The sequence below is a fragment of the Pongo abelii genome, chromosome X (assembly GCF_028885655.2).
Source record: "Pongo abelii isolate AG06213 chromosome X, NHGRI_mPonAbe1-v2.0_pri, whole genome shotgun sequence".
NCBI lineage: Eukaryota > Metazoa > Chordata > Mammalia > Primates > Hominidae > Pongo > Pongo abelii.
Genome location: NC_072008.2, coordinates 27,976,443 through 28,003,440, shown reverse-complemented (window position 1 = coordinate 28,003,440; position 26,998 = coordinate 27,976,443). Strand labels below are relative to the sequence as shown.

Here is a 26,998-nt window from a genome sequence, read left to right as displayed (position 1 = left end):
TTCCCACTCAGATCACTCTGCAACTTCAGATGGGTAAAAATGATTCAGAAATTCGTCAAGCTGCTCGCGTGTGTTGTTCAGGACCCTCCAAGATTCCACACCTTTTCTTTTTCTGATTCATTCTCAACGAAATGCTGAACTCTGCATACAGATCCTTGACTGTCAGTCTGCCCTAGGCTCCCTGAGCTTGGTTTAGCATGTGGTCTTTCTCATGGACTCTGGAAATTATTCTCTCTCCCTCCTGATGTTTCTCACTAACTGAAAGTGCCCTCTCTGGACATTTCCTGGGACTTAGTCATTCTGACCAAAGTCGTGCTTCTCAAAGTAAAAGGAAATTTTCATTGACATTTCAGAATTTTAAAGCTTGCCCAGAGGTATCCTGGTACAGAAGACATCACTGCAGAAACCCTGCTTTGTAAAGATAGGGGGTTGAATTAATTTTAGATTACCATAATTAGAAAACACGGAAATACAAAATAACGGTGAGAATGTATTTTCACCCAAAAGAATGAATAAATTTAAAATTGATCAAGTAAAATTCCTGTGAGAGTATAAGATATTCACATACATTAATACACGAGAATATAAATTGGTATAGCATTATCAGAATGGAATTTCAGCAATATTCATAAAAGCTTACAATCATCACACTATTTCCACTTTAATTCAATTCTCAGTTTTCCATGTCTTTCCTACAAGAAAACACCCACATTTGCCCAATAACTTATGTTCAGTGATGTTGATATCAATTTTATTAGTCATAGCAAAAAATGGAAAACAACTTACATGTCCATCAGGAGGAGAATTTTTAAATCAATTATGACACATACACATTTTAGAATTCTAGGAAGTAGTTAAAAGAATGAGACATATCTATAGGTGCTCTCACAGAATGATTCAGCATTTATTTCATTAAGTGACAAGTGCAAGAGGCAAAAGAATATGTACATCTTTGTCCAGGTACATTAAAAACATACAATGTATTTTGTCTAGTATATCGATTTAAGGAAAAGTCTAAAATATATTTTAAAATAATATGCACAAGAATTTGAATTGTGGTTATTTCTGAGGGGAATTGAATTTTGGAGGAATGCAGTAAGGAAAGGGGTTGTGATTTAGCCATATTGTCAGATTTTTTTTTTGCATCATGAATGTATGCACTATTATTTTTGTAATTAAAATGTTTCAATAAGACAAAATAGAAATAGTACCTGTGTATTGTTCATATACGGTACTGCAAGAGGATTTAATGGAAGAAGCCTAAAATCTGAAAGCCTTAGCACAACAAAAGCTTTTGTCTCATGCACTTAAAATCTGATGTGGGTTAACAGAGGGACTCCACTGTTAGGCAACCCAGGGATCCAGGCTGTTTTTATTGTAGTTTCGCCAATGCGCTACAATGTAGCAGCACTGTTTCTTTTTATAGGTCAGTTGCAAGGGTAGTCAAATAACTCTTCCTGACTATAAGTGAACTGGGAATGTAGTCTCCTCCTCCCAGGAAGGACAACACTTGCAAACTTTCCATAAACAGTTGCATAGTGGGTGATCAGTGAAGTGTAACTTTCACAATTTGTATACAAGTCTTCTTCATTCATGGAGAAGTTTCTGAGAAGGCCAAAATTGCCTTGCAACTGGCTAAGTTTTTCTAGTGCCTACTATGTAATAGATGTTTTCATGTATTATGCTATTGTGCTTTCTTTTTTCTTTTCTTTTCTTTCTTTCTTTCTTGTTTTTTTTTTTTTGAGACAGTCTTGCTCTGTTGCCCAGGCTGGAGTTCAGTGGCATGATCTCGGCTCACTGCAACCTCTGCCTCCCAGATTCGAGCCATTCTCTTGCCTCAGCCTCCCAAGTAGCTGGGATTACAGGCATGCAGCACCACACCCAGCTAATTTTTGTATTTTTAGTAGAGGCAGGGTTTCTCCATGTTGGCCAGGCTAGTCTCGAACTCCTGACCTTAGGTGATCCGCCCGCCTTGGCTTCCCAAAGTGCTGGGATTACAGGCATGAGCCACCGTGCCCCGCCACAATTACGCTAACTTTCTAAAGGACTCTTTAAGAATTACCAACAACTATGGTTTACCCTTCTTTACTCACTAGCACTGTTCTCCACTTACTTTTACAATAGTCTCAGTATACTGCGCATTTCTTTCTTCCTTTCACTACATGATCAAAATCATAATTTCGGAGTGTCTTCTATCTATCACTTGATGAATATGCCTCAACACTTATACAGGTGTCTTTACACACAATGAAAAACCAGGATTTTCCCTTGGGGCAGATGCAGACAAGAGTTAGCTGAAACATGGAGATTATTTTTACATTTCTCATAAACTCTAGAAGGCTAGGGAAACATTTTCTACAGTGTTGGTAGACTGAATAATTGCTACAAAAGTATATACATGCACTTATCCCTGAAAACCATGTGTATGTTATGCTACGTGACAAAGGCATTTTGCAGATCTATTAAGATTATTAAACTACTTTTTATTTTTTAACTTTTATTTTAAGTTCAGGGATACAAGTGCAGATTTGTTACACAGGTAAACATGTGTCATGGGGGTTTGCTGTACAGATTATCACATCACCTAGGTATTAAGTCTAGTACCCATTAATTATTTTTCCTGATCCTCTCCCTCCTCCCACCCTCCACTCTCCAAAGGCCCCAGTGTGTATTGTTCTCCTCCATGTGTCCATGTGTTCTCATCATTTAGCTCCCACTTGTAAGTGAGAACATGTGGCATTTGGTTTTGTTCCTGTGTTACTTTGCTAAGGATAATGACCTCCAACTCCACCCATGTCCCTGCAAAGGACATGAACTCATTGTTTTTCATGGCTGCATAGAATACTATGGTATACATGGTGCATAGAATACCATGGTGTATATGTACCACATTTTCTTTATCCAGTCTATCATTGACGAGCATTTAAGTTGATTCCACGTCTTTATTACTGTGAATAGTGCCACAGTGAACGTACACGTGCATGTGTCTTTATAATAGAATGATTTATATTCCTTTGGGAAACCACTATTAAATTAGGTAGATTATATTGAATTATCAAGGTGGGCTCAATCTAATGACATGGGCTCTTACACACAGAGGATGTTCTCCGGGCAGAAGTAGAAAAGAGATACAGCAGAGGAGGAAGTTAGAAAGATTGCAAGTGTAATAAGGATTCAACCTGCAATTGCCGACACAAGATAAATGCAAAGAATAGAGAAAGGTCTCAAGAAATTATGGTTGCCATAGACGAATGCAGTCAGAAAGTAGGGCCTTTGTCTTACAAGTGCAGGAAATTGAAATCTGCCAACAACCTGAATGAGTTCTAAAGGGGATTCATCCCCGAACCTTGCAATAAGAGTACAGGCTCTGAGAGTTTGGTATGGGCCTTGTGAAACCCAGAGCAGAGAAATCAGCAGAGCCAACCTGGATTTCTCACCCAAAGATGTGACATAATAAATGTGTGTTGTTGTAAAATGCTAAATTTGCAGTAATTTGTTACTGCATTGAGAGAAATCTACCACAATTTCCTGGAAGGACTACAGGGTTTGTTAGAGTCCAGTCTTTTTAGATGGTTGCTAGACAGTGACTTCCTTGATCCTTCCTCATTTACCACTTATATGGGAGGTTTTGGTTTTTGGCCACTTAGTTAAGCTCTTTCATCAGTGCCTAGTCTCAAATAGGTCACCAGATTAAATTCTCCTGTCTTTCTCATCCAATTTTCTGTCTAAAATCTTTAGCTTCAGAGTTATATGCCAAGAACCAGCAGATTTTGTTTCAAATCTGACTCAACTCACAAGCAAATTTGGAAAAAAGTTTGGGTGGAGTGGAAGCACCCAGAACAGATAAGCAGGTACATAACGTTCACTGCTTAAGTAAACAATTACATGGAAGGGGCTGTTGTTATCAGAAGTTGCAAGCTGAGTGATGTGGAAAACAGAGGACATCTGCAGGGAGCTGGAATGCTCTAAGTCAGGAGAAAGGAAGGAAAGTTATTCTGGGCTTTCTTTCCCATAGCAAGCAGGGTGCAGCCTTCATGGAAGGAAGCAGGGAAGAGCTGGATAGCAGGTAAGGATCCAGATTTGGGCACAAGGACTCACAGGGGCTGACTCAAGGAAACAGCAGTGTAATTTGGGAAGTGCTGGATCTGGTCCCAGGTGCCAGCACCTGGGCAAAATCAGCTCCCAAAGAACCCTGGAGCTAGGGGTGGATGGACCCTACGAAAATGAGGCCCACGGGCAGTCCCCAAATGGTGTTCAATTCTCATTTTCTCCATTATTTATTACATCTGGATTTAGTACATTGGCCCCAGGTTCCTTCTTTTCATTGCCCAGAGACATAGTGCAGTAGTGAGAAGAGAAATGAATTAAGAGACACGAGTCAGCTTAGTCAAGGAGGAGAGGGAACAATGTGGACTCTAGACGAATTCAGAATAGGGGTCTAGTCCCAGTATTATCACTTACAAGTCAGGGAAACTCGGGAAAACTGCAGAGTTCTATGAGCCTCAAGTTCCTCATCTGTGAAGTTGGTTTGATAAACAGTCCTCTTGCTCCCTGGCTCATGTATTTGGCTTCTCAGTATACCGTACTGTAAAGTAGGAATGTTGGAATGTATCTAACTTATGCAAGGCATCTGGCACACTACCTTATATTGGATTTTAATAAATTACAGTTATTATGTTTATATTGACCCCAAAACCTACCAATTTTCCTTCTTTTTGTTTGCTTTGTTTTATCCAGGAATTGTCAGATAATTTGCAGCCCACTAGCATATAGCACAACAAATCAGCCAAAATGTCGCTTAGCAGGTTAAACTAAGTTACACACTATACAACTTTTTTGAGGATATGTTATTTGTTGTTGGTATGGGGGAGTCTTATCCAGTTTGATGCAACTCAGAGCTCCTAGAAATTGTGTCAAGGTCTACCTCAGTCCCTCCCTTCCAACTTCCCTTCGCTCCAAACCACATGTATTTGCAATTATTTCACCCCATAAAAATCCAGTTTTAGTTTATAGTTTGCTAAATTATATACAAGATAACCTAGTTGAAATGCCCATTTAATGGATGGGCTGTGCCTCTCCCAAATCACTGCAGATTGCCAGCACAGTGGCTTCTGAGCTTCTTATATGAGTATCACCATTATTCCTGAGACTCTCCCTTGTGGTAATAGGTGTAAATCACATTTTCGTGCACCTTGTTAAATCATCTTTTTGTGCATTGCATTCACCCACACTGAGATAAGAGCACAGGACGTCTTCCATTTGTGCACTAGGTGGAGATTTCTCTCTGGCTTATTTGTGACCTAAAGGTGACTACTGAAAGCAATTTTCCATTCCAGCCTTCTCAAGTCTGAGACACACCATCTGAGGTGTTGGCCTCTGCCCACCACTCCCAGAAGCTCATCTGACCCACAACTCAGCTTAATTTAAGATTATGTCACATTGAAGGACTTGCAGTTTCCCAACCCCAACCCTTTGCCACAGGGCATTTACACTCAGCTGCTCATCTGAAACCCCAAAGTCCTCACACCTTCTTTTGACTTGTCCTTTTGGTTAGATTGTCTCACTGCTATGGATGGAATGATTGTGTCCCCCCAAAACTCACATGTTGAACCCTAAATCCCCAATGTGATGGTATTTGGAGGTGGGGCCTTGGGGAGGTAATTAGGTTATGAGGGTAGAGCCTTCATGAATGAGTGCTCTTATAAAGGGATGAAGAGACCACAGCTTTCTCTACCATGTGAGGATACAAGGAGAAGATTGTTAAGCATTGAGAGAGACTTTACTGAGAACCTGACCTGGAAACTCGATCTCAGTCTTCCAACTACCAGAACTATGAGTAATAAATGTTTGATCTTTAAGCCACCCAATCTATAATTTGTGATAGCAATCTAAACTAAGCCATTCACCATCTTCCTTTCATGTTTGCTACTCCAAGGCTTTTATTTCTATGGGTATAGATGATTCTTGTTTATCTTAGCACTGCAAGTACTAACACAAGCCATCCAGAGCAGATGCTCAATTATTATTTGGGGAAAAAATAAACCCCTGAGAAGGAGGTCTAATTTATTATGATTTAATTTCTCCTACATTCTTGAATAAACTAAGTATATCCAGGTATGTATATACAAATGGATTTTATAAAAAAAAAAAGACTAAAAGTGATAAATGAAACCAACAATTTACAGTCTTTTATTTTTTCTCCACTTTTGAGCCCAACTATTACAATTCTGCGTCCTTTCACATTTCCGAAAAAAAAAAAAACAAATTTACTGCCATATGGAATGTTCCTAATTTGTTTCACAAAATAATAAAACTCTTACATTCACAGCAATGTTTAAGTAATGTCATTCATAAACTTAGTTTCTAAAGTTACTCAAACCTTCTGATAAAAGGAACAATATTTTGAAAAAACTATCCAGGAACTTATTATAGAACAAGAAAACAAACATGTTATACACTGCGTTGCCTCCAATCCCACCCTGACCTTCCACAGCTTAGAATGTGGACTTTTCCTTTCAACCACAAGGCGAAAAATGTCTTCAGTTCTACTAGGGGTGGGAGAATCTGCTAAATATGGCCTTGGAACGTGCATTGGCCACAGCCCTAATGCGAGCCCTTGCTGCAAGTCTGACTTGAGCTCTTTCTTCCTCATCTCTCAAAGCCTCTTTATACCAGGTTGGGAAGGCACTGGGGACAGTATCGTGGATCTTCGCTAAAAACTCTAGGACTTTCATCTTGGTGGTTTCTACATGAGCTCGTGGACCCCACAGAAATTGATAGCATGGAGGATCACTGTCGGGCACTTGCTCATACTGCAGGTAATTTTCTCTCACAAAATCTTGGGTGATGATCTTCTTGGGCTCCCCAAAAATGAAGTGCCTCCTCCCCTCATATAACCCCATCACATTCAATACCCGCCAGATTTGTTCCTCAGTGGCACAATTACCATTTGTGAAGATCACACCCAGGATAGTCATCAGCAGGCCAGTCCTGGGCACACGTCTGTCATCACTCAACTTTGCATCATAGGTTGGTACCAGTTTGTTGATGAGGAAATAGATGTGCCTATCTGGATCCATTTCCTTCAGGTCAAGTCCAAAGACCATCTGCAGGTGATAATGAAACTTTCCCCAGGATCTCAGTGAAGTATCTCCTGGGAATTTGGACTATATCTCTCAGCATAGCTGCCTTTATAATAAGCTCTTTCATTTGATACTTGTACAGAAGGTAATGCACCAAAATAAACACCTTCTCATCTAGAGGGCTTCTGGTCATGTGCTCGTTGGCAGCCGGGGCCTGTGAGGATCTTGGCCTTTCCTCTGTTTGGTTGTTGGTGCTTTCATTAGATCTTACATATGAAACAGCTGCAGCAGTAGTGGTGGTGGATGTGGCTCTCTGAGGCCCATGGGGATTGCTGGTTGTCTTGGCAGCATTTGAGCTCTGGATGGTACTCCTGAAATGAGCAGAGGAAGAGGAGGAACATTCTCTTCCCACTCTTGCAGTGGCTTGAGCACCCATCAGAGGCTCTGGCTCTTCTCGAGCCTGACGGCGTTTCTCACGGGCACGAAGCTTACTCTTTTGACCCCGAGGCATGATGACTTATGACAGGGTAGTAGACAGTTAGACAGGTGAGCTCTGTGACCTAGAGGAAAGAGGATGAGATGGTTGGGTCACTTCAACTGGGAGACACCTCCATGACTTTATTGAAGGCCGCCTCAGCAGTTTTCCTTGAAGTCACTGCTCTAGGAATCCCATAATGCTCCTATTCCCTGATCTGCTTGTTCCCTAAGAACCTGTGGAATTAACTAAGACTTAGGTTGTCACTACTTGCCAGATATGCCTAGGACTTACTGGGATTTAGAGAAGTGGCTCTGTTCTGGGGCAGGAGGTCTTTCTCTCAGTTCACATTAAGGATCATTATCTCACTTCTGTTATGACCTGGGGTCCCTCTGATCTACTACTTTGATGCTGACCCCTCACTTCAAAGCCCTCATCTCTCTGTGATCCCAGAAGGTGAATTCAGGGAAACCTCATCTGACCACACCTGCCTGGAGACAGAGAGACAGATGAAAGCACAGGCCAAGCTCTGTGGGACTCTCTATCCTGGGGTAATTAGTGTTCTCAGTCCTCACTTAGTGATCTCACCTTTGCTTTTGCTAAGGCCTGGGACTCCTCCCTCTGCTGACCTTAGAGCGATCTCCTCTGGGCAAAGCCTTCACATCCTTGAAAGCCCTAATGAGAATATTTGGCAGACCACAGCCTAATATATCTCCTCCAGGTTCACTCAGGTTTGAAGGTCTGGATAGAGCTCTGTGACTCCCTGCTGTTCCGGGGTGGGTAGTCCTCTCAGTCCTTAGTGTCCACACACAGACTTCCAGAAGACTATTGGCCTCCTCCCTCTAATGCCACAAAGCTGCCCCTCTCAGACTAAAGACCTCATCTCCCTGATCACCCTCCCACCCAGCCCCCGACAAGTACAACATGAGGGAGTGCCTTGCCCAAAGCCTCCCTGGGCTGACAGCAGGGGTGCGGCTTTGTTAAGCTCCCTTTGTTAGGGGTGCGTGGTTCCCTGAGACCTCACTCAATATTCTCACTTTAACCCCTAACAGGGTCTGGGAATCATCCTGCTACTGACTTGACATCACTCTGCTCCCATTCCAAGGCATTCACTTCCCTGAGACACCAGAGGCAGAAGTCGGGGTTCCTTGCATCAATGCACCTTCATTCACCTTAGCTTTTCAGGACTGAGTATGGCGAGGGCTCTGTGAGGGCCCCTCTGCTCGGGGGTTCGGGGGTCCGCTCAGACCTCACTCAGGGTCTTCCCTTTCACTCCTATTAGAGGCTGGGAACTCTCCCTCTGCTGGTCTGAAGCCCGCACCCTGGTCCAATACCCTCACCGGCTCAGTCTCCTCGGGGGGCATTTAGGAGGTACTCAGAGGTCGCTACCTCCCACGATTCCTGTCTTTGTTCTATCGGAGCTGAAAGCAGGAGAATAACTCTCTGGGAGCCCCTCTAGTCTGGGGTGGGTGGTCCCCTCACACCTAACTCCGGATCTTTACCTTAATTCTAGGCAGGGCTCAAAGCTCCTCCCTCGACTGAAGTGAGTGATGCCACCCGCCCTCACCCCAACACTTCCCTCAAATACCACAGGCGAAAGCCCGTGTGCCTCAGGTCCTTCCGCCCCCATCTGGGGCCTCCCCAAGGTTGACCGCAAGGGCGGGACTTTGCGAGGCCTCTCTGTTCTGAAAACAGGGCGGACAAGGGGGACTCCCTTTACTCCTGTTCTTTCAGGGTCTTTGCCTTTACTCCTGTTAGGGCCTGGAACTCTCGCTCTGCTGGTCTGAAGCCCACACTCTAGTCCAATACCCTCACTCGCCCGGTCTCCTCCGTCCAATACCTTCACCCGCCCAGTCTCCTCAGGGACTATTTAAAAGGTATTCGGGGGTCGCTACATCAGAGATTCCTGTCTGGGTTCTATGGAAGCTGAAAGCAGGGAGGGAATTCTCTCAGAGCCCCTTTAGTCTGGAGTGGGTGGTCCCCCACATCTAACTCAGGGTCCTTACTTAATTTCAGGCAGGATCTGGAACTCCTCCCTCAGGCGACTGGACACCAGCGCTCTCGGACGCTTTCACTTCCTGCGACCCCGCGGCTGGATATCGGGGTGCAAACACTTCCAGGAAAGATTGTTTGGGGGTTTCTGGGGCTGGCAGTGGGGCGAGGCGCTGTGGGGTTGATAACTGTTCTGGGTTGCGCGATTCCCTTAGAACTCACATAGGGGCTTTTTAGTGACTCCCGGCCAGGTCGCCTTCTAGTTACCAAGTTAACCAGCCTTAAACCGGCATCCTACTCACATCACCCTCGTTTCCAGAAGGCGAAGTGAAGGGGTTCCTGAGCCTCACAGCCATGCCAGTGCCTCCCAGAACTGACAGCAGAAGCCAGCCACTGTGCTGCCAGTCTGTTTTCAGTGGGCGGTTTCCTCAGAAATATACACAGAATCCTCACCTTTACTTCTATTAGGTCTGCGATTCCTCCTTCTGCTGGCCTGAGTCTGACACAGTGGTCCACAGTTTTCACTTCATAGTTTTAGATTTTATTACATTTGCTACAGATCGGGGACTTTTTTCTTTGTTTTGTTTTGTTTTGAGACAGAGTCTCGCTCTGTCGCCCAGGCTGGGTGCAGTGGCGTGATCTCGGCTCACCGCAACCTCCTCCTCCAGGGTTCAAGCGATTCTCCCACCTCAGCCTCCCGACTAGCTGGGATTACAGGCACGCACCACCATGCCCGGCTAATTTTTGTAGATATGGAGTTTCACTATGTTGGCCTGGCCAATTTCAAACTCCTGAACCTCAGGTGATCTGCCCACCTCGGCTTCCCAAGGTGCTGGGATTACAGGTGTGAGCCACCGTGCTTGGCCCAGGTGATGACATTTTGAGAGTGGCTAGTACAGAAACTATTTTTTTTTGTTTGTTTTCAATTTGTTCAGGTTGGGGTAATTACAATAATAAAGAGATCTCTTTGTGTCTCACGTATACCTGTCACCCCCAGTCAATTTAACACCATTTACAAACTGCTTCTCCATTCACCCTGGAAATGTTTGCATAGCAAATCAGCCCCCTACACCACTTGGTATCTGGTGGGAAAAGGCCAGCAAACACAGCTGAAGGATATATTTATTCTGGTGTAAAAAGAAGGCAGGAAAAGTGAGAGGCAATCTGAGCTAGGGATAACATGTGGATCCTTTTTCAAGACATGTCCACATTCAACCTTTTACTTATAGAGTCAGTGAGGTAGTTAGTCTCAGAGAACTCCCCCTTCAGTTTCTTTTTCCTTGCAGTGACACACTCTGTGCCACTACTTATTGGTAGTACTTGCCCTGTTTTAACTGTCTAATCGCCAATCCCATCCGCTTGTACAGCTTCCCACCCACTTGTAGCAGGGTTGAGAGCTGTCTTGATGACTGATAAGAAAGATTGTTATCTTCCCTTACAAGATCTTCCCTTACAAGATACAATCTTTCTTATTCTCACTGGAAAGGGCGCACTGAACCACCAGAGTAGTGAAGAGAGCTTTCCCAGAATCAATTAATATCATCACTGGGTGATGCAGGGGAGCGAGTCATACCCTGCCTGAGAAGTGGGAAGGGGAAAGTCTAATAGAGCATGCCTTTGGGCCTTTCATCCAATAGATCTGCGTACTCAGATCACCCTACAATTTCATGTGGGTAATGATTCAGATTGCCAAGCCTATTCATAAAAGTTGTCCAAGACACCACCAGTTTCCTCACCTTCTCTCCTTCTGGTTCCATTGCTATCCCATGCTGAACTCTGGATACAGATCCCTGACCACTCCCTACCCTGAGTTCTCTGGACTTGGTTTAGCTTGTGATCTCTTTCATGGGTTCTGGAAATTGTTCTAGTCCCCGGTTTTCTTGATGTTCTTCACTAACTGAGGTTTTTTTGGCAGGGCACATTTTTCTGGACCCTGGTCATACTGACCAAGTTCTTTCTTCTCAAAGTGAAGACAAATGTTTTCTTGACATAGGAGAATTTTAAAGCAAATGCCCAGAGAAATGTTAGTGCTCAAGACATCCCTACCGATGTCTCACTTTGTATGGATGAGGGATTAAGTTCATTTTCTGTTCAATCTACTTAGAAAATGGAAATTAAAATAGAAATAGCAGTGAAACAATACAACTTGGCTAAACATTTCCCCAAAATTTAAAATTTATCAAATAAAGCACCCGTGAGAGTATACAACATTTTTGGAATGAAAGTTCAGTAATAGTCAAAAAATTGACAATCACCACATTCTTACCATTTTAACTGAGTTTATACTTTTCTACATCTTTCCTGTAATAAAACATCTACATTTACCCAAGAAGTCATGTTCAGTAATGTTTATTTCAATCTTATTAGTCATAGCAATAAATGGAAAACACCTTATACATCCATCAGTAGAAGAATTGTTAAATTAATTATGATACATATGTCCCTTGAAATTCTTGGTAGTAGTTTAAACAGTGAGGTGGATCTATATGTGCTCTCATAGAAAGTTCCTGCATCCATTTTATTTAGTGACAAATGCAACAGGTACAACAAAATGTACATCAGTATATATATATATATGTTAAAAGTTCACAATATATTTTCCTACCACATGTATATAAGAAAAAAGCCTAGAATATACATAAAAATAAAAGACTCAAGGTTTTTAATGGTGGTTACTTCTGGTAGGGAATAAATTTTGGAGGAACAGAGTAAGGGAGCAGAATTGTGATTTATCCATAGTGTTAGAATTTTCCTAAGCATCAAGAATATTTGAGTAATTAATATATTCGAGTAAAACTAACAACAGAAATAGTAACTGTGCAATATTCTGATAGTCACTGCTAGTGGATGTAATGGAAGAAGCCTGAAATCCTAAAGTCTTAGCACAACAAAAGTTTATTTTTCACGCACATAAAATCTGATGTGAGTTAACAGGGGGTCTTCGCTGTCAGAGGACCCAGGGATCCAGGCTACTTCCATCATGTGGCACCACATCTCATCATGAGAGCTCCATATTTGCTGCTGAATAGACCAGAAAGCATAGAACTGACATACTGACTCTCAAATGCCTTGGCCTGAAAATGACAAGCATAGCTTCTGTTTATATTTCAGTGGCCCTTTCTAACAACAAATGGACCGGGGAATATAGTCTCCCCATGTGCCCAGGAAGGACAGCAAAACAAGTGGATGGAAACTTGTCTCTCCCACAGTCTATTACCTATTAGGTGCTCAATAAAAAGCAAATATGAAACTTTGTTTTGACAACAATCTCTATTCTTGGAAAAGTTTCTGAGAAGGCCAAAATTGCCTTGCAATTTGGGAAATTTTTCTACTGTGTACCATGTGACAGTTGTTTTCAAATATAGGATCATACCAATTTTCTAAAGAGCCATGAAAATCTCAGCAAGGATGATCCTTTGTCTCTCATCACAAAATAGTACCTTTCTCTACTGACCTTTGCAATAATCTCAAAATATGGAGGATGTTATTCTTCCTTTTAGTGCATGGTCTAAATAATACCTTGGGAGCCTCTACTACCACCTGATTAACACACCTCAACACTTGTGCAGTGTGTCTTTACACACACTGAAAAGTAGGATTTTCCCCTGGGGCAGATAGAAACAAAAGTTAGGAGAATTATGGTGAATTATTTTATTCTTTTCTTATCAAAGCACTGCCAAAGACACATTGTCTACATCAATGGTAGGCTGAATAATTAATTGCTCCACAAGGATGCTTATACCCTTATCCTTGAAAAATGAATATGCTTTGTTATATGACCAAAGGCACTTTGCAGAAGCATTAATGTTATGTAACTGAACTTAAAATAAAAATATTACACTAGGTTATTCAGGAAAGTCCGATATCATGACATGAGAATTTACAGGCAGAGAACTTTCTCTGGCTGGAGGCAGAAGAGAGATGCAGCAGACGGGAAGTTAGAGAGATTACAAGTGTGAGAGGAATTCAACCTACAAGTGTTGACTCAAAATGTATGGGCCCACATTCAAGGACTGGAGAGAGGCCTGCCAGCTCCAGCTGATAGTCAGCTAGGAAATAGGACCTCAGTCTTATTACCACAAATAACTGGATTCTGTCAACAACCTGAATGAGTTCAGAAGGAGAATCTTCTCAGAGTCTCATAAGAAGACTGCCAGCTGAAAGCTTGATTTGAGCCTTGTGAAAATCTGAGTACAGAACCTAGCAGAACCATTCCATCCTTCACACGTACAGAAACGTAGACAATAAACCCTACAAAGGTAATAAATGTGTGCTGTTGTAAACCACTACATTTGTGGTAACGTGTTACAGCTACCATAGAAAACTACTACAACTTTCTGGAAAGACTACAGAATGTGTAAGAATTCACTCTCTTCAGATGGTTGCTACACAGTTATTTCCTTGGTCTTTCCTCATTTAACACCTAGGAGGGAAGCTCTGAGTTTTGGCACTTAGTTGAGCTCATTCATCAGTGTATAGATTCAGTAGCAACATTCAAAAAGTCACCAGATTAAAACCTCCTCTTTTTCTAATCTCACCTGCTTTCTAAAACCTCTTCTCTACTTCAGGATTATATCTCTGCTTCAGGATAAAATATCAGTTGATTCTATCCCAAATCAGACTCTCCTCACCAGCAGATCTGAAAACACTTTGAGTGTGGTGGAGGCACCCAGAGATGAAGAGGTGTCTAAGCTTCACTATTTGAAGTGAACAATTACACAGAATGGGCTGTTGCTGTTAGAGGGAATCCAAGGTGAGGGGTGGGGCTTCTAGGGAGTTGGAAGCTTCTATGTCCAGGAGAAGGCAGGCAAGTCTGGGCTGTCTATTCCTCTGGGAGCAAATGCAGGCTCCAGAGAAGGACACAGTAAAGCTGGCCAGCAGGTCAGTTCCAGTTTGGACAGGAGGGCACAGTGGGAAGACCCAGGGGAAGGGCACGGTAATGTGGGAAAGTGCTGGACTGAACCCTTTTGAAGGGACCAGGGCAGAGTCAGCTCTGGAAGAATCCGGGCTAAAGGTGGGAGGACTCCAGGCCAATGAACCCCACAGACAGTCCCAGATTGTGTCTCATTCTCATTCCACCTTCCTTTTTGGAGCCTGCTTTTAGTGCTTTGGCCACAGGGTCTTTCTTTTCTTTGTCTGAGAGACATTGTGGAGTAGCGAGAAGCGAAATGAATTAATAGACCTAAGATCTGCCTCAGGCTGAGAGGACTGGAACAATGTGGGCTGTAGAGGAATTCAGACCAGGAGGTCTCATCTCAGCCTTGTCAGTGATATGTGAACTCGAAAATTCTGTGAGCCTCAAGTTCTTTGTGAAGTGGGCTTGAAGAAGTCATTTTGTTCTTTGGCTAGTGTATACCTTGTGAAGTCTGACTTTTACAATGCAAATTATTTGTGTAGGGCAGCTGGCATAGTGTTAGTGTGTACTGGGTTTTTGATAACTAACAGTCGTTTCTACTATATTTTAGATTGCTAACACTACCAACCTTCCCCTCTTGGAAATTTTTAATTTATTTTTCATCCTGGAGATATTAAGAGAATATGCAGCCCTCTAAGACATGGAAAACCAAATCAATCGAAACGCTTCTTACCAAGAGGAAGTTACTTACTTGATAAGAATCTTTTTGAGGATATACATTTTTTATATTATGTGTTGGGAGAATCTTCCCCAGCTAGATGCAGCTCAGCTAGATGCTCCTAGAAAATGTGTCAAGGACTTCCTCATTCACTCCCATCAAAACACCTATCCCTTGCTTTAAGTTTGCCAAATTACAGTCAAGATAATCTAGTTTAAATACCCTATTAATGGAATGGACTCTGCCGTGATATGAATGTGTCTCCCAAAAAGGCAATCCAACAGTATTGTGAGGTAGGACCTGATGAGAAGTAATTAGGCCATGAGAGATATGCCCTTATAAATGGATTAATACCTTTATCACAAGAGTGGGTTTGTTTCAAAAAGTATGTTTGGTCCCCTTTTCTCTCGCTTTCCCTTTCTCACTGCCTCACTTTCTGCCATGGGATGGCCCAGCAAGACATCCCTCCTTTGATGCCACCAAACACCTTGATCTTGGACTTCCCAGCCTCCACTACTGTGAAAAAAATTCTTTTCCTTAAAAGTAACCCAGTCTCTGGCATTCTATTATAGCAACACAAAATAAAATAACACAGGCTCTGTCTTTCCCAGGCCAGAGCAAAGAGTGTCAGTAAAGTGGCTTCTGAGCATCCCATGTTAAGACAGTATTACCCTTATTTCTCAGAAACTTGCTGGAGATGATGTGTATAGAACACATGGTTTGTGGTCTGTGATCAACTGCACTGGAGTTAGGAGTGCACAGGAAACCTTTCATTCCTGCCCCAGGTGAAGATTTCTTTCTGTTTTATCCATGAGCCCAAGCAACTGCTGTAACTACCTGTCCATTCCAGACCTTAGTGTTTCAACCCTGGACATGTCTTCAGAGAGGATGGCCACTGCTCACCACTCTCAGAGCCTCATCTGACCAACCAAGCACAGTGGCTCACACCTGTAATTCCAGCACTTAGGGAGGCTGAGGCAGGCAGATTGCTTGAGTCCAGGAGTTGGAGAACAGCCTGGGCCACAAGGTGAAACCCTATCTCTACTAAAAGTATAAAAAATTAACCAGGGACGATGGCGTGCACCTGTAGTCGCAGCTACTCAGGAGGCTGAGGTAGGAGAATCACCTGAGCCCAGGATGTTGAGGCTGCAGTGAGTTGTGATTCCCACCACTGCACTTCAGCCTGGGTGACAAGAGTGAGGAAAAAAAAAAAATACACACACAACTGATTCACACTGAAAGACTTTCAGTTTCCCAAACCTCCAATCCCACTTGCCTTAAGGCATTTACATTTGATGCTGTCATCTAGATAACCCTCTTCCTACATTCTCACTTTCTTTAACTTGTCCTTTAGGACTTAGTGGGTATCTCACCATATTCCTTATGTAATATCTACTCCTAGATTCTAAAACCCAATGAGCAGAGGTAGATCTTCCTTATCCTGACATCCTAGCACAAGGCCATCCAAAGAGCAGATGCTCAATTAATGTTTAAGGAACAAATGAACCAATGGGCAAAAGGTCTAATTTATTACAATGTAATTAATTATATATTCTTGAATAATGTAAGCATATCCTGGCATATATCTTTTAATTTTACATAACAACAGAATAAAAGTCAATAGGGAATGTAATAATTAGCCATCTTTTACTATTTTCTCTATTTTTTTTTTTTTGAGATGGAGTCTCGCTCTGTCGCCCAGGCTGGAATGCAATGGTGTGATCTCGGCTCACTGCAAGCTCCGCCTCCCGGGTTTACGCCATTCTCCTGCCTCAGCCTCCTGAGCAGCTGGGACTACAGGAACCTGCCACCACGCCTGGCTAGTTTTTTGTATTTTTGGTAGAGACAGGGTTTCACTGTGTTAGCGAAGATGGTCTTGATCTCCTGACCTCGTGATCCGCCTGCCTCGGCCTCCCAAAGTGCTAGGATTACAGGTGTGAGCCACCGCACCTGACCCTCTTTGCTCTATTCCTTGATGCCATTTATTACACTCCTAAATTATTTCACATTGAATTAGGAAATGCCTAATTTACTACCATGCTATTGTGTTTCGATCACTAAATAAATGGAGAGTTTCCCAATTAGACTTATAAAGCAATAAATCGCTTACTCTTAATCTCACATACAGAAAAATTTGAGCAATGTCATTCATAAACTTAGATACTGAAGCTACTTTAACCATCTATTAAAGGAACAACATCTTCAAAAAATTCCAAGCCACCACATAGAACATTAACACAAACATGTTATTCACTGTGTTGTCTCCAGTCCCACCCTGACCTCCCACAGTGCAAAATGTGGATTTCTTTTCAAACACAAAGTGAAGAATCTCCCTCAGACTTTACTGCAGTTGGGAGGAGTTGCTGGACTTAACCTTGGAACGTGCACCGGCCGTGGCACTAATGCGAGCCTTGGCTGCAACTCTGGCTCTGGCTCTCTCTTCCTCATCTTGTAAAGCCTCTGTATACCAGGTTGAGAATTCACTGGGAGCTGTATTATTTACCTTGGCCAAAAACTCAAGAACTTTCATCTTGCTGGTTTCAGCATGGGCTCTTGGGCCCCATAGGAATTGATAGCGTGGAGGATCACTGTTGGGCACTTGCTGGTACTCCAGGTAATTTTCTTTCACCAAATCTTTGGTAAGGAGCTTCCTGGGCTCCCCAAACATGAAGTGCTCAATTCCATCATATAACCCCATCATGTTAAACACTTTCCAGATTTCCTCCTCAGCGACACAATTGCCGTTTGTGAAGATAATACCCAGGACAGTCATCAGCAGGCCAGTCTTGGGCACGCCTGCTTCATCACTCAGCTTTGCATCACAGCCTAGATCTAGTTTGTTGACAAGGACATAGATGTGCTTATTAGGCTCCACTTCCTTCAGGTCAAGACCAAAGATCAGCTCCAGGTGCTCAGAAGCTCTCCTCAGGATTACAGGGAACTGGCTCTTGGACATTTGGGTTACATTTCTCAGCATATCTGCCTTTGTAATGGGCTCTTTCATTTGGTATTTGTACAGCAAGTAATGCACCAACATAATTATTTTCTCACCTACAGGGCCTCTGAGAAAGCTATCAGCGGCTGCTAGATCTTGTGTGCATCTTGGCCTTTCTTCCATTTGGTGGCTGACTCCTTCGGGTTGTCTTGTGTGTGAAGCAGCTGTAGCAGATGTGCTGGTGGATTGGGCTTCCCAAAGTCCATGGGGATTGTTGGATGTCCCACCAAGTGAACTCTGGGAAACATCCTTCAAGCAAGCAGAGGCAGAGGGGGGATATTCTTCCTCCTCTTCTAAAATGGCCAGAGCATCTATCAAATCTTCCAGCCCTCCTCGGGCCTGACGGCGTTTTTCCTTGGCACGGAGTTTACTCTTCTGACCTCGAGGCATGATGACTCTGTTCAGGTGCAGCAGCCAAAAGGGCAGGTGATCCCGTGACCTGGAGAAGAGAAGATGAAATGGGGTGTGCCCATTCAGCAGAAAGATACAACTTTAGCTTTATTGACGGCCACCTCTGAAAGTTTTCTTGGCGCATTACTCAAGGAAAAACAAGGCCCCTATTCTTTGATTTGCCTGCCCTGAGTACTCTGTGAAATAACTAGGGTGTGTTTTAGGATGCCACTTGCCAGATCTGCCTGGGGCTTACTGGGTGATGACAGCCAGGCCTGGCAGGTCCAGGCTTTGTGGAGGCCCCTTTGTTCTTGGGTAGGGACTCTTTTCTTAGTTCACATTCAGAACTGTCCTCTTGATTTCTGGCAGGTTCTGGGATCCCTCTACTCTACTGACCCCTCATTTCAGTCCCCTCATTTCCCTGCTACCCTGGTAGAGAAACTGAAAGAGAAACTCATCTGACCACACCTGCCTGAGGACATCCAGGATGACTACAATAGAAAAGCTCTGAAGGACCTTCTATATTCTGGGATCCTTAGTGTTCTCATTCTTCACTCAGGGTTTTCACCTTGGCTTCTGCTAGGCCCTGGGACTTCACCCTGTGATGGCCTGAGACCTATCCCCTCAGAGCAAGGCCCTCACATCTCTGAGTTACAAAAGGAGAAAGTGAGAGAGACCTCAGCCTAACATATCTACCCCACAGTCCCTCAGGGTTGACAGCATAGATGGGACTCTGTGCTGTCCCCTTTTGATCTGGGGTGGATGGCTCCCTCAGAACTCAGGATTCTTTTTACTCTTCTTAGGGCTTGGGACTCCTCCTCTGCTGACCAGAGGCTGACACTCTGGTCCAACGCCCTCCCCTCCCTGAGTTCTCACCAGAATTCAGAGGGTGCTTCATCAGGCCCTGTCCTGGACCTGTCATGAATCCATGGGGCCCGTCTTTTGGAGTGGAAGTCCCCCTCAAACTTCACTCAAGATCCTTGTATTCCCTTTTGGCAAGGCCTCAAAATAGCTCCTCTGACAACCTAAACCTCTTCACTTCTTTGAGAAAGCAGTAATGGAATTCAGAAAGTGTCACAATAGCCACTCCAACCTGGGACCTCCCTGGGCTGAGAGCAGGGGCAGACTCTGTTATGAACCCCTCTCTTTTGTGGTGGGTGGTTCCTTCTGATCTCACTCAGTTTCCTCACCTTTACTTCTGTTAGGGCCTGGGACTCTTATCTGCTGGCCTGAGGCCGTAACCTTGGTCCAATGCTGTCCTCTCCTTGAATTTCCAAAGAGGGAATTCAGAGGGTGCTATATAAGAGGTTTTTTTTTTGCCCAAGGTTGGCTACCACTAACAGCAAGGGCATAGCTATTACCCTTACACCTCACAAAGGGTCTTTATCTTACCTCCTAGCAGGGCCTGGAACTCCTCCCTCTGCTGATTTAACACCTCCCTCTGGCACCAGTTTTTTAACTTCCCTAAAAATCCAGAGGTGGAACTCAGAGACTTTTATATCTGGCCACTCCATTCATGGGCTTCTCAGGCCTGAAAGCAGAGGCCTGGATGCTGTGGGGCCCTTCTGATCTGGTGTGGATAGTTGCCTCAAATATCAGGGTCTTCACCATCACTGTTGGAAGGTCTAGAACCCTGCTCTCTACTGGTCTGATGCCAAAGCGTGGTTCAATGCTGTCACCTCCCAGGATCCTGGGAATTCAAAGGGCATTACATCAGAGGATCCTTGTCCAGGGCCTCCCAGGGCTTACACAAGGCTGGGATTCTGTTGGCCCTTCTTTCTTCTGGTATAAAGAGTGTCCTCAGATCTCACTTAAGGTCTTTAACTTAACTCCTGACAGGACCTGGAAATCTCTGGAACTCTCTTTTTTGCTGGTTTGAGGCTACCCTGCTCAGACTAATGCCTTCATTCTTCTGAGAAGTTAGAGTCAGAAGTTGGGGAAGCCAATTCTAGCCACCCCCATATGGGACCTAGTGCTGAGAGCAGGGGTGCAGCTCTTAGAAGTAAGGGGGTGGCTTGTGTTTTGTGGGAGTGGGGAATTCTGACAGAAGTTGCATAGGGGTCTTTCATTGACTCTGGGGGGCCTGGGACGACTCCTCCTCCTGATCTGAGTCATTCAGCTTTAAAACAAAGCCTTCGTCCCCAGCCACTTCACCCCACAGTCCCATATCCCTGGACTACAGAGGGTGAAGTGAGGAGGCTTCTGGGCCTAACATCGAGGCATTGGCTTAGAAATGTTAACAGCAGGGGTGGTCTCTGTGCTGAGCAGTCTGTTATGGAGTGGGTGACTCTTTCAAAACTTCATCAGGGTCTTCATTTTTATTCCTTTTTGAGACTGGGACTCCTCCCTCTGTGGATCTGAGAATGACACCCGGTCCAATGCCCCTACCTCACAGTGAGAAGTCATGTAAATTTTACTACAGATCATGTGATAACTTTGCAAATGACTAGTGCAGAATCCCCCTTTATAAAAATTTTCAGTTGATTCGAATCAAGTCAGGATTATAACAGTAATGAAGATAGAGATTTGGACTCCACCTATACTTGTTACCTGCAGTCAATTCAATAAGGAGCTGCAGCATCTACAATGGTTCTCCATCTACTCTGGAAATACTTGCCTTGAAAACCAGCACCCTACTACAGTGTCTGGTGGCAACAAAGGCCACCAGACACAGCAACAAAAAATCAGCCCTCTGTTCTGCAAAGAAGTCAGTGATGTTAGGAAGTATTCGGAGTTGGGGATAACATCTGGATCCTTTTTTAAAGGCATATGGACACTCAGCCTTTTAGTTAGAGTCAGTGAGGTAGTTTGTCTCAGGAAATCCCTCCTCCAATTCCCCCCTCCTTGAATCTACACTATGCCACTACTCATTGGTACTACTTGCCCTGTTTTAACTGTCATTAATCACCAATCATGTCTATTTGCACAGCTTCAACCTCAGTGGTAGGAGGGCCACATACTCAAGGGGGGCCACATATACAAGGGCCACATACATTCTTTCTTATAGGCATCAAGACAGCTCTCAACCTTGCTACACTGGAAAGGGTGCACTGAACCACCAGAGTAGTGAAGAGATGTAACTCTTCCAGGATCAATTAATATCATAACTGGGTGATGCAGGGTAGCAAGCCACACTCTGCCTGAGAAGTGGGAAGGGAACACTCTAGCAGAGCATGCCTCTGGACAGCTCAGCCTACAACTTCATGCTGGTAATGATGATTCAGAGATTGCCAAGGCGATTCAGAGATTGCCAAGGCTATTCAGAAAAGTTGTCCAAGACACCACCAGTTTCCTTATCTTTACTCCTTCTTGTCCCATTGCTACCCCATGCTGAACTCTGGATACAGATCCCTGACTACCCCGTGCCCTGAGTTCTCTGGACTTTGTTTAGCTTATGATCTCTCTCGTGGATTCTGGAAATTGTTCTAGTGCCCAGTTTTCCTGATGTCCTTCACTAATTGAGGTTTTCTTGTTAAGGCACATTTCCTGTCATTCTGAGTAAATCCTTTCTTCTCAAAGTAAAGAGAAATGTGTTATTGAAATATCAAAATTCTAAGGCATATTGTGGAGCAATATGTAAACAGTTATCAATGTATATTTAAAACTCACAGTAACCAGGCACAGTGGCTCCCAACTGTACTCCTAGCTGCTTGAAAGGCTGAGGTAGGAGGATTGCTTGAGCTCAGGCGTTCTAGGCTGTACTGAGTTATGATCACACCACTGCACTCCAGTCTGGGGCAACAGAGTGAGGCACCGTCTCTAAAAAAAATAAACAAGTAAATAAAAATTAACAAGAAAAAGGAGCAAACAAAAACAAAAAAATCCTCACAGTGTATTTTTGTTATACATGTATATAAGAAAAAGCCTGTAATACATTTAAAAATACTACATGCAGGATTTAAAAAATGTGGTTACATATGAGGAGGTATTGAATTTTGGAGGGACATAGCAAGGAAGTGAAATTTTGATTTATCTGTATTAGAATTTTTGGCAACAAGAATACATGCACTATTTTCTTGGTAATTAAAATATTTAAATAATAATAACAATGGAATTAGTAGTTGTGTATTGTACAGATAAAGTATGTATGAGATGTAATGGCAAAAGGCTGAAATCTGAATGGCTTAACACACTAAAAGTTTATCTCTTATGCAAATAAATTTTGACATTAATTAATAGGGATTTTTTGCTGTCAGATGTTGCAGGGATCCATGCTGCTTCTATACTGTGGCTCCGTATCTCAGCATGGAAGAGAAAGCATGGAGGTGGCAGACTGGCTCTCAAACACTTTGATCTGAAAGGGAAAAGCATGTTACTGTTCATATTTCAGTGTTAAGGGGGGTAGTCACATGACCTTTCCAAACTACAAGTGGACTGGCAATGTAGTCTCCATATGAACCAAGGATGGAAAGCAAGACACAAAGTGGATGAGCACTTGCAGTCTGTCCAATTAACTGTTACAATAGTAAAAGCTCAATAAAAGCTACTACTATAAATTTGTTATGAAAACACCCTTCTTAAGTCTTGGAGGAGTTTCTGAGAATATCAAATATCTTTGCTAAACAACAACATTTCCTGGTGTCTATATGTGACAGGTAATTTCAAATCCAGAATCACACTAATTTTCAAAACGATCCTGTAAATCTCAGCAAGGAGGGTTCACCCCGCTGCACTCAATAACACCTTTCTGCACTGACCTTTTCAATGACCTCTATAATCTCAAGAGACTGAAAAATTTCTTCCTTCTTTTGATGTATTGTTAAAAACATAACTTGTGAGTCCTGCTACCCACCACCTGATGAACATGTACACCTGAGCACATGTACAGGTGCCCTTAGGCGCAATGAAAAACCAGGATTTTCCCTTGGGGCAGATACAGACAAGATTCAGGAGAATGATCGCGAATTATGGTTTTTCTTTTCTTATCAAAGCTGGCATGTCTGCCAGAGAGACATATTCTACCTCTGTGGTAGACTGAATAATTGCTCCACGAAGATTCACATATCCTCATTCCTGAAACCCATGAATATGTTATGTTACATGGCCAAAGGCACTTTGCAAATATAATTAAAATTATGAAACCGACCTGAAAATAGGGAGATTACACTGGATTGCCTACATGGGCCAAATCTAGTTATATGAGCCCTTACAAGCAGAGAAGTTTCTCCATCTGGAGGCAGAAGAGATATGCAGCAGAGAGAGAAGTTAAGAGAAATTCCAAGCCTGAGACAGGTTCAATGTCCCAAGTCTGACCCAAAAGTAGAGGCCCATATGCAAAGACCAGAGACAGACCTGGAGAAAATATAATAGCTCCAACTGATAGCCTGAAAGGAGACTTACTCCTCACTCTTACAACCATAAAGAACTGGGTTCCTCATATAATGACCTGAATAAGCCTGAAATGGGATTCTTCACAGTGTGTCCCAATAAGAAGCCAGGCTTTGACAGCTTGATTTGGGCCTGTGTAACCCCGAGCAAAGAAACCAGCAGAACCAACCCATACTTCTCACCTACAGAAGGGTGATCTAATCAATATGTTATTTTAAGTGTCTTACTGTATGGCATTTGCTATGTCAGCACAGAAATCTACTATATGCTCCTAGTACACCAGGATTTATAGGAATCCAATTTCTGGACATGGTTGATACACAGTTATTTCCTAGGTCCTTCCTTATCCACCACTTGAGACAGAAGCTTTGATATTTTCACCATTCAGTTAAGCTCACTTACTAGCGTATGGATTCAGTGCTAGTCTCAAATAAGTCACCAGATTACATTCTCCTCTCTTTCTAACTTCATCTGCTTTCTACACCTCCTCTCTAACTTCAGAGTTATCTTTCAAGGTTAGATTCTGTTCCAAGTCTGACCTGACTCACAGGCAGACTTGGAAAAAATCTTGAGTGTGGTGGAATTACCCACAGCAGATGAGCAGGTATGTAGTGTTCACTGCCAAAGTAAACAATTACATGGAAGGGGCTGTTATCAGAGAAGTTCCAAGTGAGTGATGTGACAAAACAGAGGACATCTGCAGGGAGTCGGAAAGCTCTAAGTCAGGAGAAAGGAAGGAAAGTTATTCTGGGCTTTCTTTCCCATAGGGAGCAGGGTGCAGCCTTCATAGAAGGAAGCAGGGAAGAGCTGGACAGCAGGTAAGGATCCAGATTTGGGCACAAGGACTCACAGGGGCTGACTCAAGGAAAGAACAGTGTAATTTGGGAAGTGCTGGATCTGGTCCCAGGTGCCAGCACCCGGGCGAAATCAGCTCCCAAAGAACCCTGCAGCTAGGAGTGGATGGACCCTACGAAAATGAGGCCCATGGGCAGTCCCCAAATGGTGTTCAATTCTCATTTTCTCCATTATTTATTACATCTGGATTTAGTACACTGGCCCCAGGTTCCTTCTTTTTATTGCCTAGAGACACGGTGCAGTAGTGAGAAGAGAAATGAATTAAAAGACAGACAACTGCTTCATGCAGGAAGGAGTGGAATAGTGTGGGTTCTAAACAAATTCAGACTATGGCTCTAATTTTGACACTTATGAACCATGTGAAGTCAGGAAAATTTCAAAGCTCTATGAGGCTCAGGCTTTTTGTGAAGTGACCTTGATAAGCCTTGCCTTGTAGGATTTCTGGGTTGTATGTAATGTATGAAAACTCTGGGCAAAGTGCCTATTATTTATTGCATTTTTAATAACTAGCGTTTGTTACTATTATTAGTTTGACCCCAGGCCCTATCAAAATCTCTGTGATTGTTTTTAAAGCAAGAGATGTCCGAAAATATGCAGCACTCTATGATACAGCACACAAATCAACCAAAAATGCCGCTTAGCAAGTAAAACTCAGTTATTTACTATGCAAATTTGAGGACTTCTTATTTATTGCGGGTGTGGGGTAGTCTTCCCCAGTTGGATTCAAGACTCCTATAATTTATGTCAAAGACTAATTCCTTCCATCCCTTCAACTATCCTTCCATCCAAACCACCCCTATTTTCATTTCTTTCACTCGCATCAAAAATCTAGCCCTCACTTGAGTTTGCCAAATGATATTAAAGACAACCTAATAAAAACGCCCTTTTAGGAACAGCACACACCGGGTCCTGTTGAGGTGTGAGGGGCAGGGGGAGGGAACCTAGATGACGGGTCAATAGGTGCAGCAAACCACCATGGCACACGTATACCTATATAACAAACCTGCACATTCTGCACATGTATCCAGGAACTTAAAGTACAAGATTTTTTAAAAGCCCTTTTAATTAAGTGGGTTTAGTGGGCTCTGTTTCTCCCAGGCCAGAGTAAATAATGCCAGTAAAATGGCTTTTGAGCACATTCATGTCAGGTCACCCTTGATTCTCAGAAGGTCCCTGGAGCTGATGTGCATAAAACAGTTTGTGGGCTGTGCCCAACTGCACTGGAAAAATGACACTGGAAAAGGATGCAAGACACCTTCCATTCCCATCTTACAATTATTTCTGGTTTATCTATTACCTCAAAATAACTGCTAAAAGCACTTCTTCATTCTAGGCATTAGTCTTTCTGAGGATCTGGCCCCTGCTCACTACTCCCACAGCCTCAACCAACCCACTATCCAGACTAACAAATTTGACTGACACTGAAGGGTTTGCAGTTTCCTAAGGCCCCAAACCCACTTGCCTCAGGACATTTTCACTTGACTGCTCTGATCTGGATCTTCCCACCTTCTCTTACTCATCCTTTACTTTTAGGGTATATCTCACCATCTTCCTTACATGACAGCTGCTCTTAGATTCTAAAATTCAGTGCGTGCCCTTGGGTCTTGTTTATCTTGACATTCCCAGTACCAGCATGGCGCCTTCCCTCCAAAGAACAGATGCCCAAGTAATGTTTGAGAAATAAGTGAGCCAGTGTGCAAGAAGTCAGTTTTATTATGATGTTCCTTCTCCTACATTGTTGAATAAACTAATCATATCTAAGTATCCATCTCTTAATTTTACAGAACAGACTAAACATAAGGGAATGCAAGCATTTATCATCTCTTACATTTTACCTCTATTTCTTCATCCCAACTATTTTACTGCTTTTTTAAAAAAAATATTTCCAAGGAAATGACTAATCCACTACTATGTTATCTCGTTGGAGATCACTAAATAAGATGGAAATTTTCCCATTTTTTTCTATAAAATAGTAAAACTCTACTCTAAAACTTCACAAACATCAATAAATGTATGACTTACTATCACTTATAATCTTGGATTCTTAAGCTACTTTAACCTTCTATTAAAAGGAGCAACGTTTAAATATCCAAGTTACCCAGAACACATGCTATGTACTGTGTTATAACGAGACACAGCCAACCCTACACTAGTGAAACACTGACTGTCCTCTTCAAAAACACAGTAAAGCATTTTCCTCAGCCTTCACTTGGAGCAGGCAAGGCTGCTGGACTTGGCCTTGGAACGCGCACTGGCCGTGGCAGCAGTACAGGCCCTGGCTGCAATTCTGGCTTGGGATCTCTCTTCC

The 26,998-nt window shown here is 43.1% G+C and overlaps 2 protein-coding genes across 3 annotated transcripts; both read right to left on the bottom strand.

Moving 5' to 3' along the window:
• Positions 1 to 6,548: 6,548 nt before the first annotated feature.
• LOC100442767 (melanoma-associated antigen B10-like) lies at positions 6,549 to 7,593 on the bottom strand. Its single transcript, XM_024240899.1, is given in 2 exon segments — positions 6,549 to 7,118; positions 7,120 to 7,593. Coding segments are annotated over 2 exon segments (1,044 nt in total).
• Positions 7,594 to 17,350: 9,757 nt separating this feature from the next.
• LOC100442395 (melanoma-associated antigen B10) lies at positions 17,351 to 22,268 on the bottom strand. 2 transcript variants are annotated; one of them, XM_002831491.5, is made up of 2 exons: positions 22,117 to 22,268; positions 17,351 to 18,556 (listed from the first exon to the last, which is right to left on the bottom strand). In XM_002831491.5, exon 2 carries the CDS (start codon positions 18,505 to 18,507, stop codon positions 17,464 to 17,466), a length of 1,044 nt encoding a protein of 347 aa, XP_002831537.2. In that variant the 5' UTR covers positions 18,508 to 18,556; positions 22,117 to 22,268; the 3' UTR covers positions 17,351 to 17,463. The 2 variants fall into 2 exon arrangements, with proteins under 2 accessions (XP_002831537.2, XP_054400180.1); XM_054544205.1 differs by lacking the exon at positions 22,117 to 22,268 and adding an exon at positions 19,384 to 19,522.
• Between the last annotated feature and the right edge of the window lie 4,730 nt (positions 22,269 to 26,998).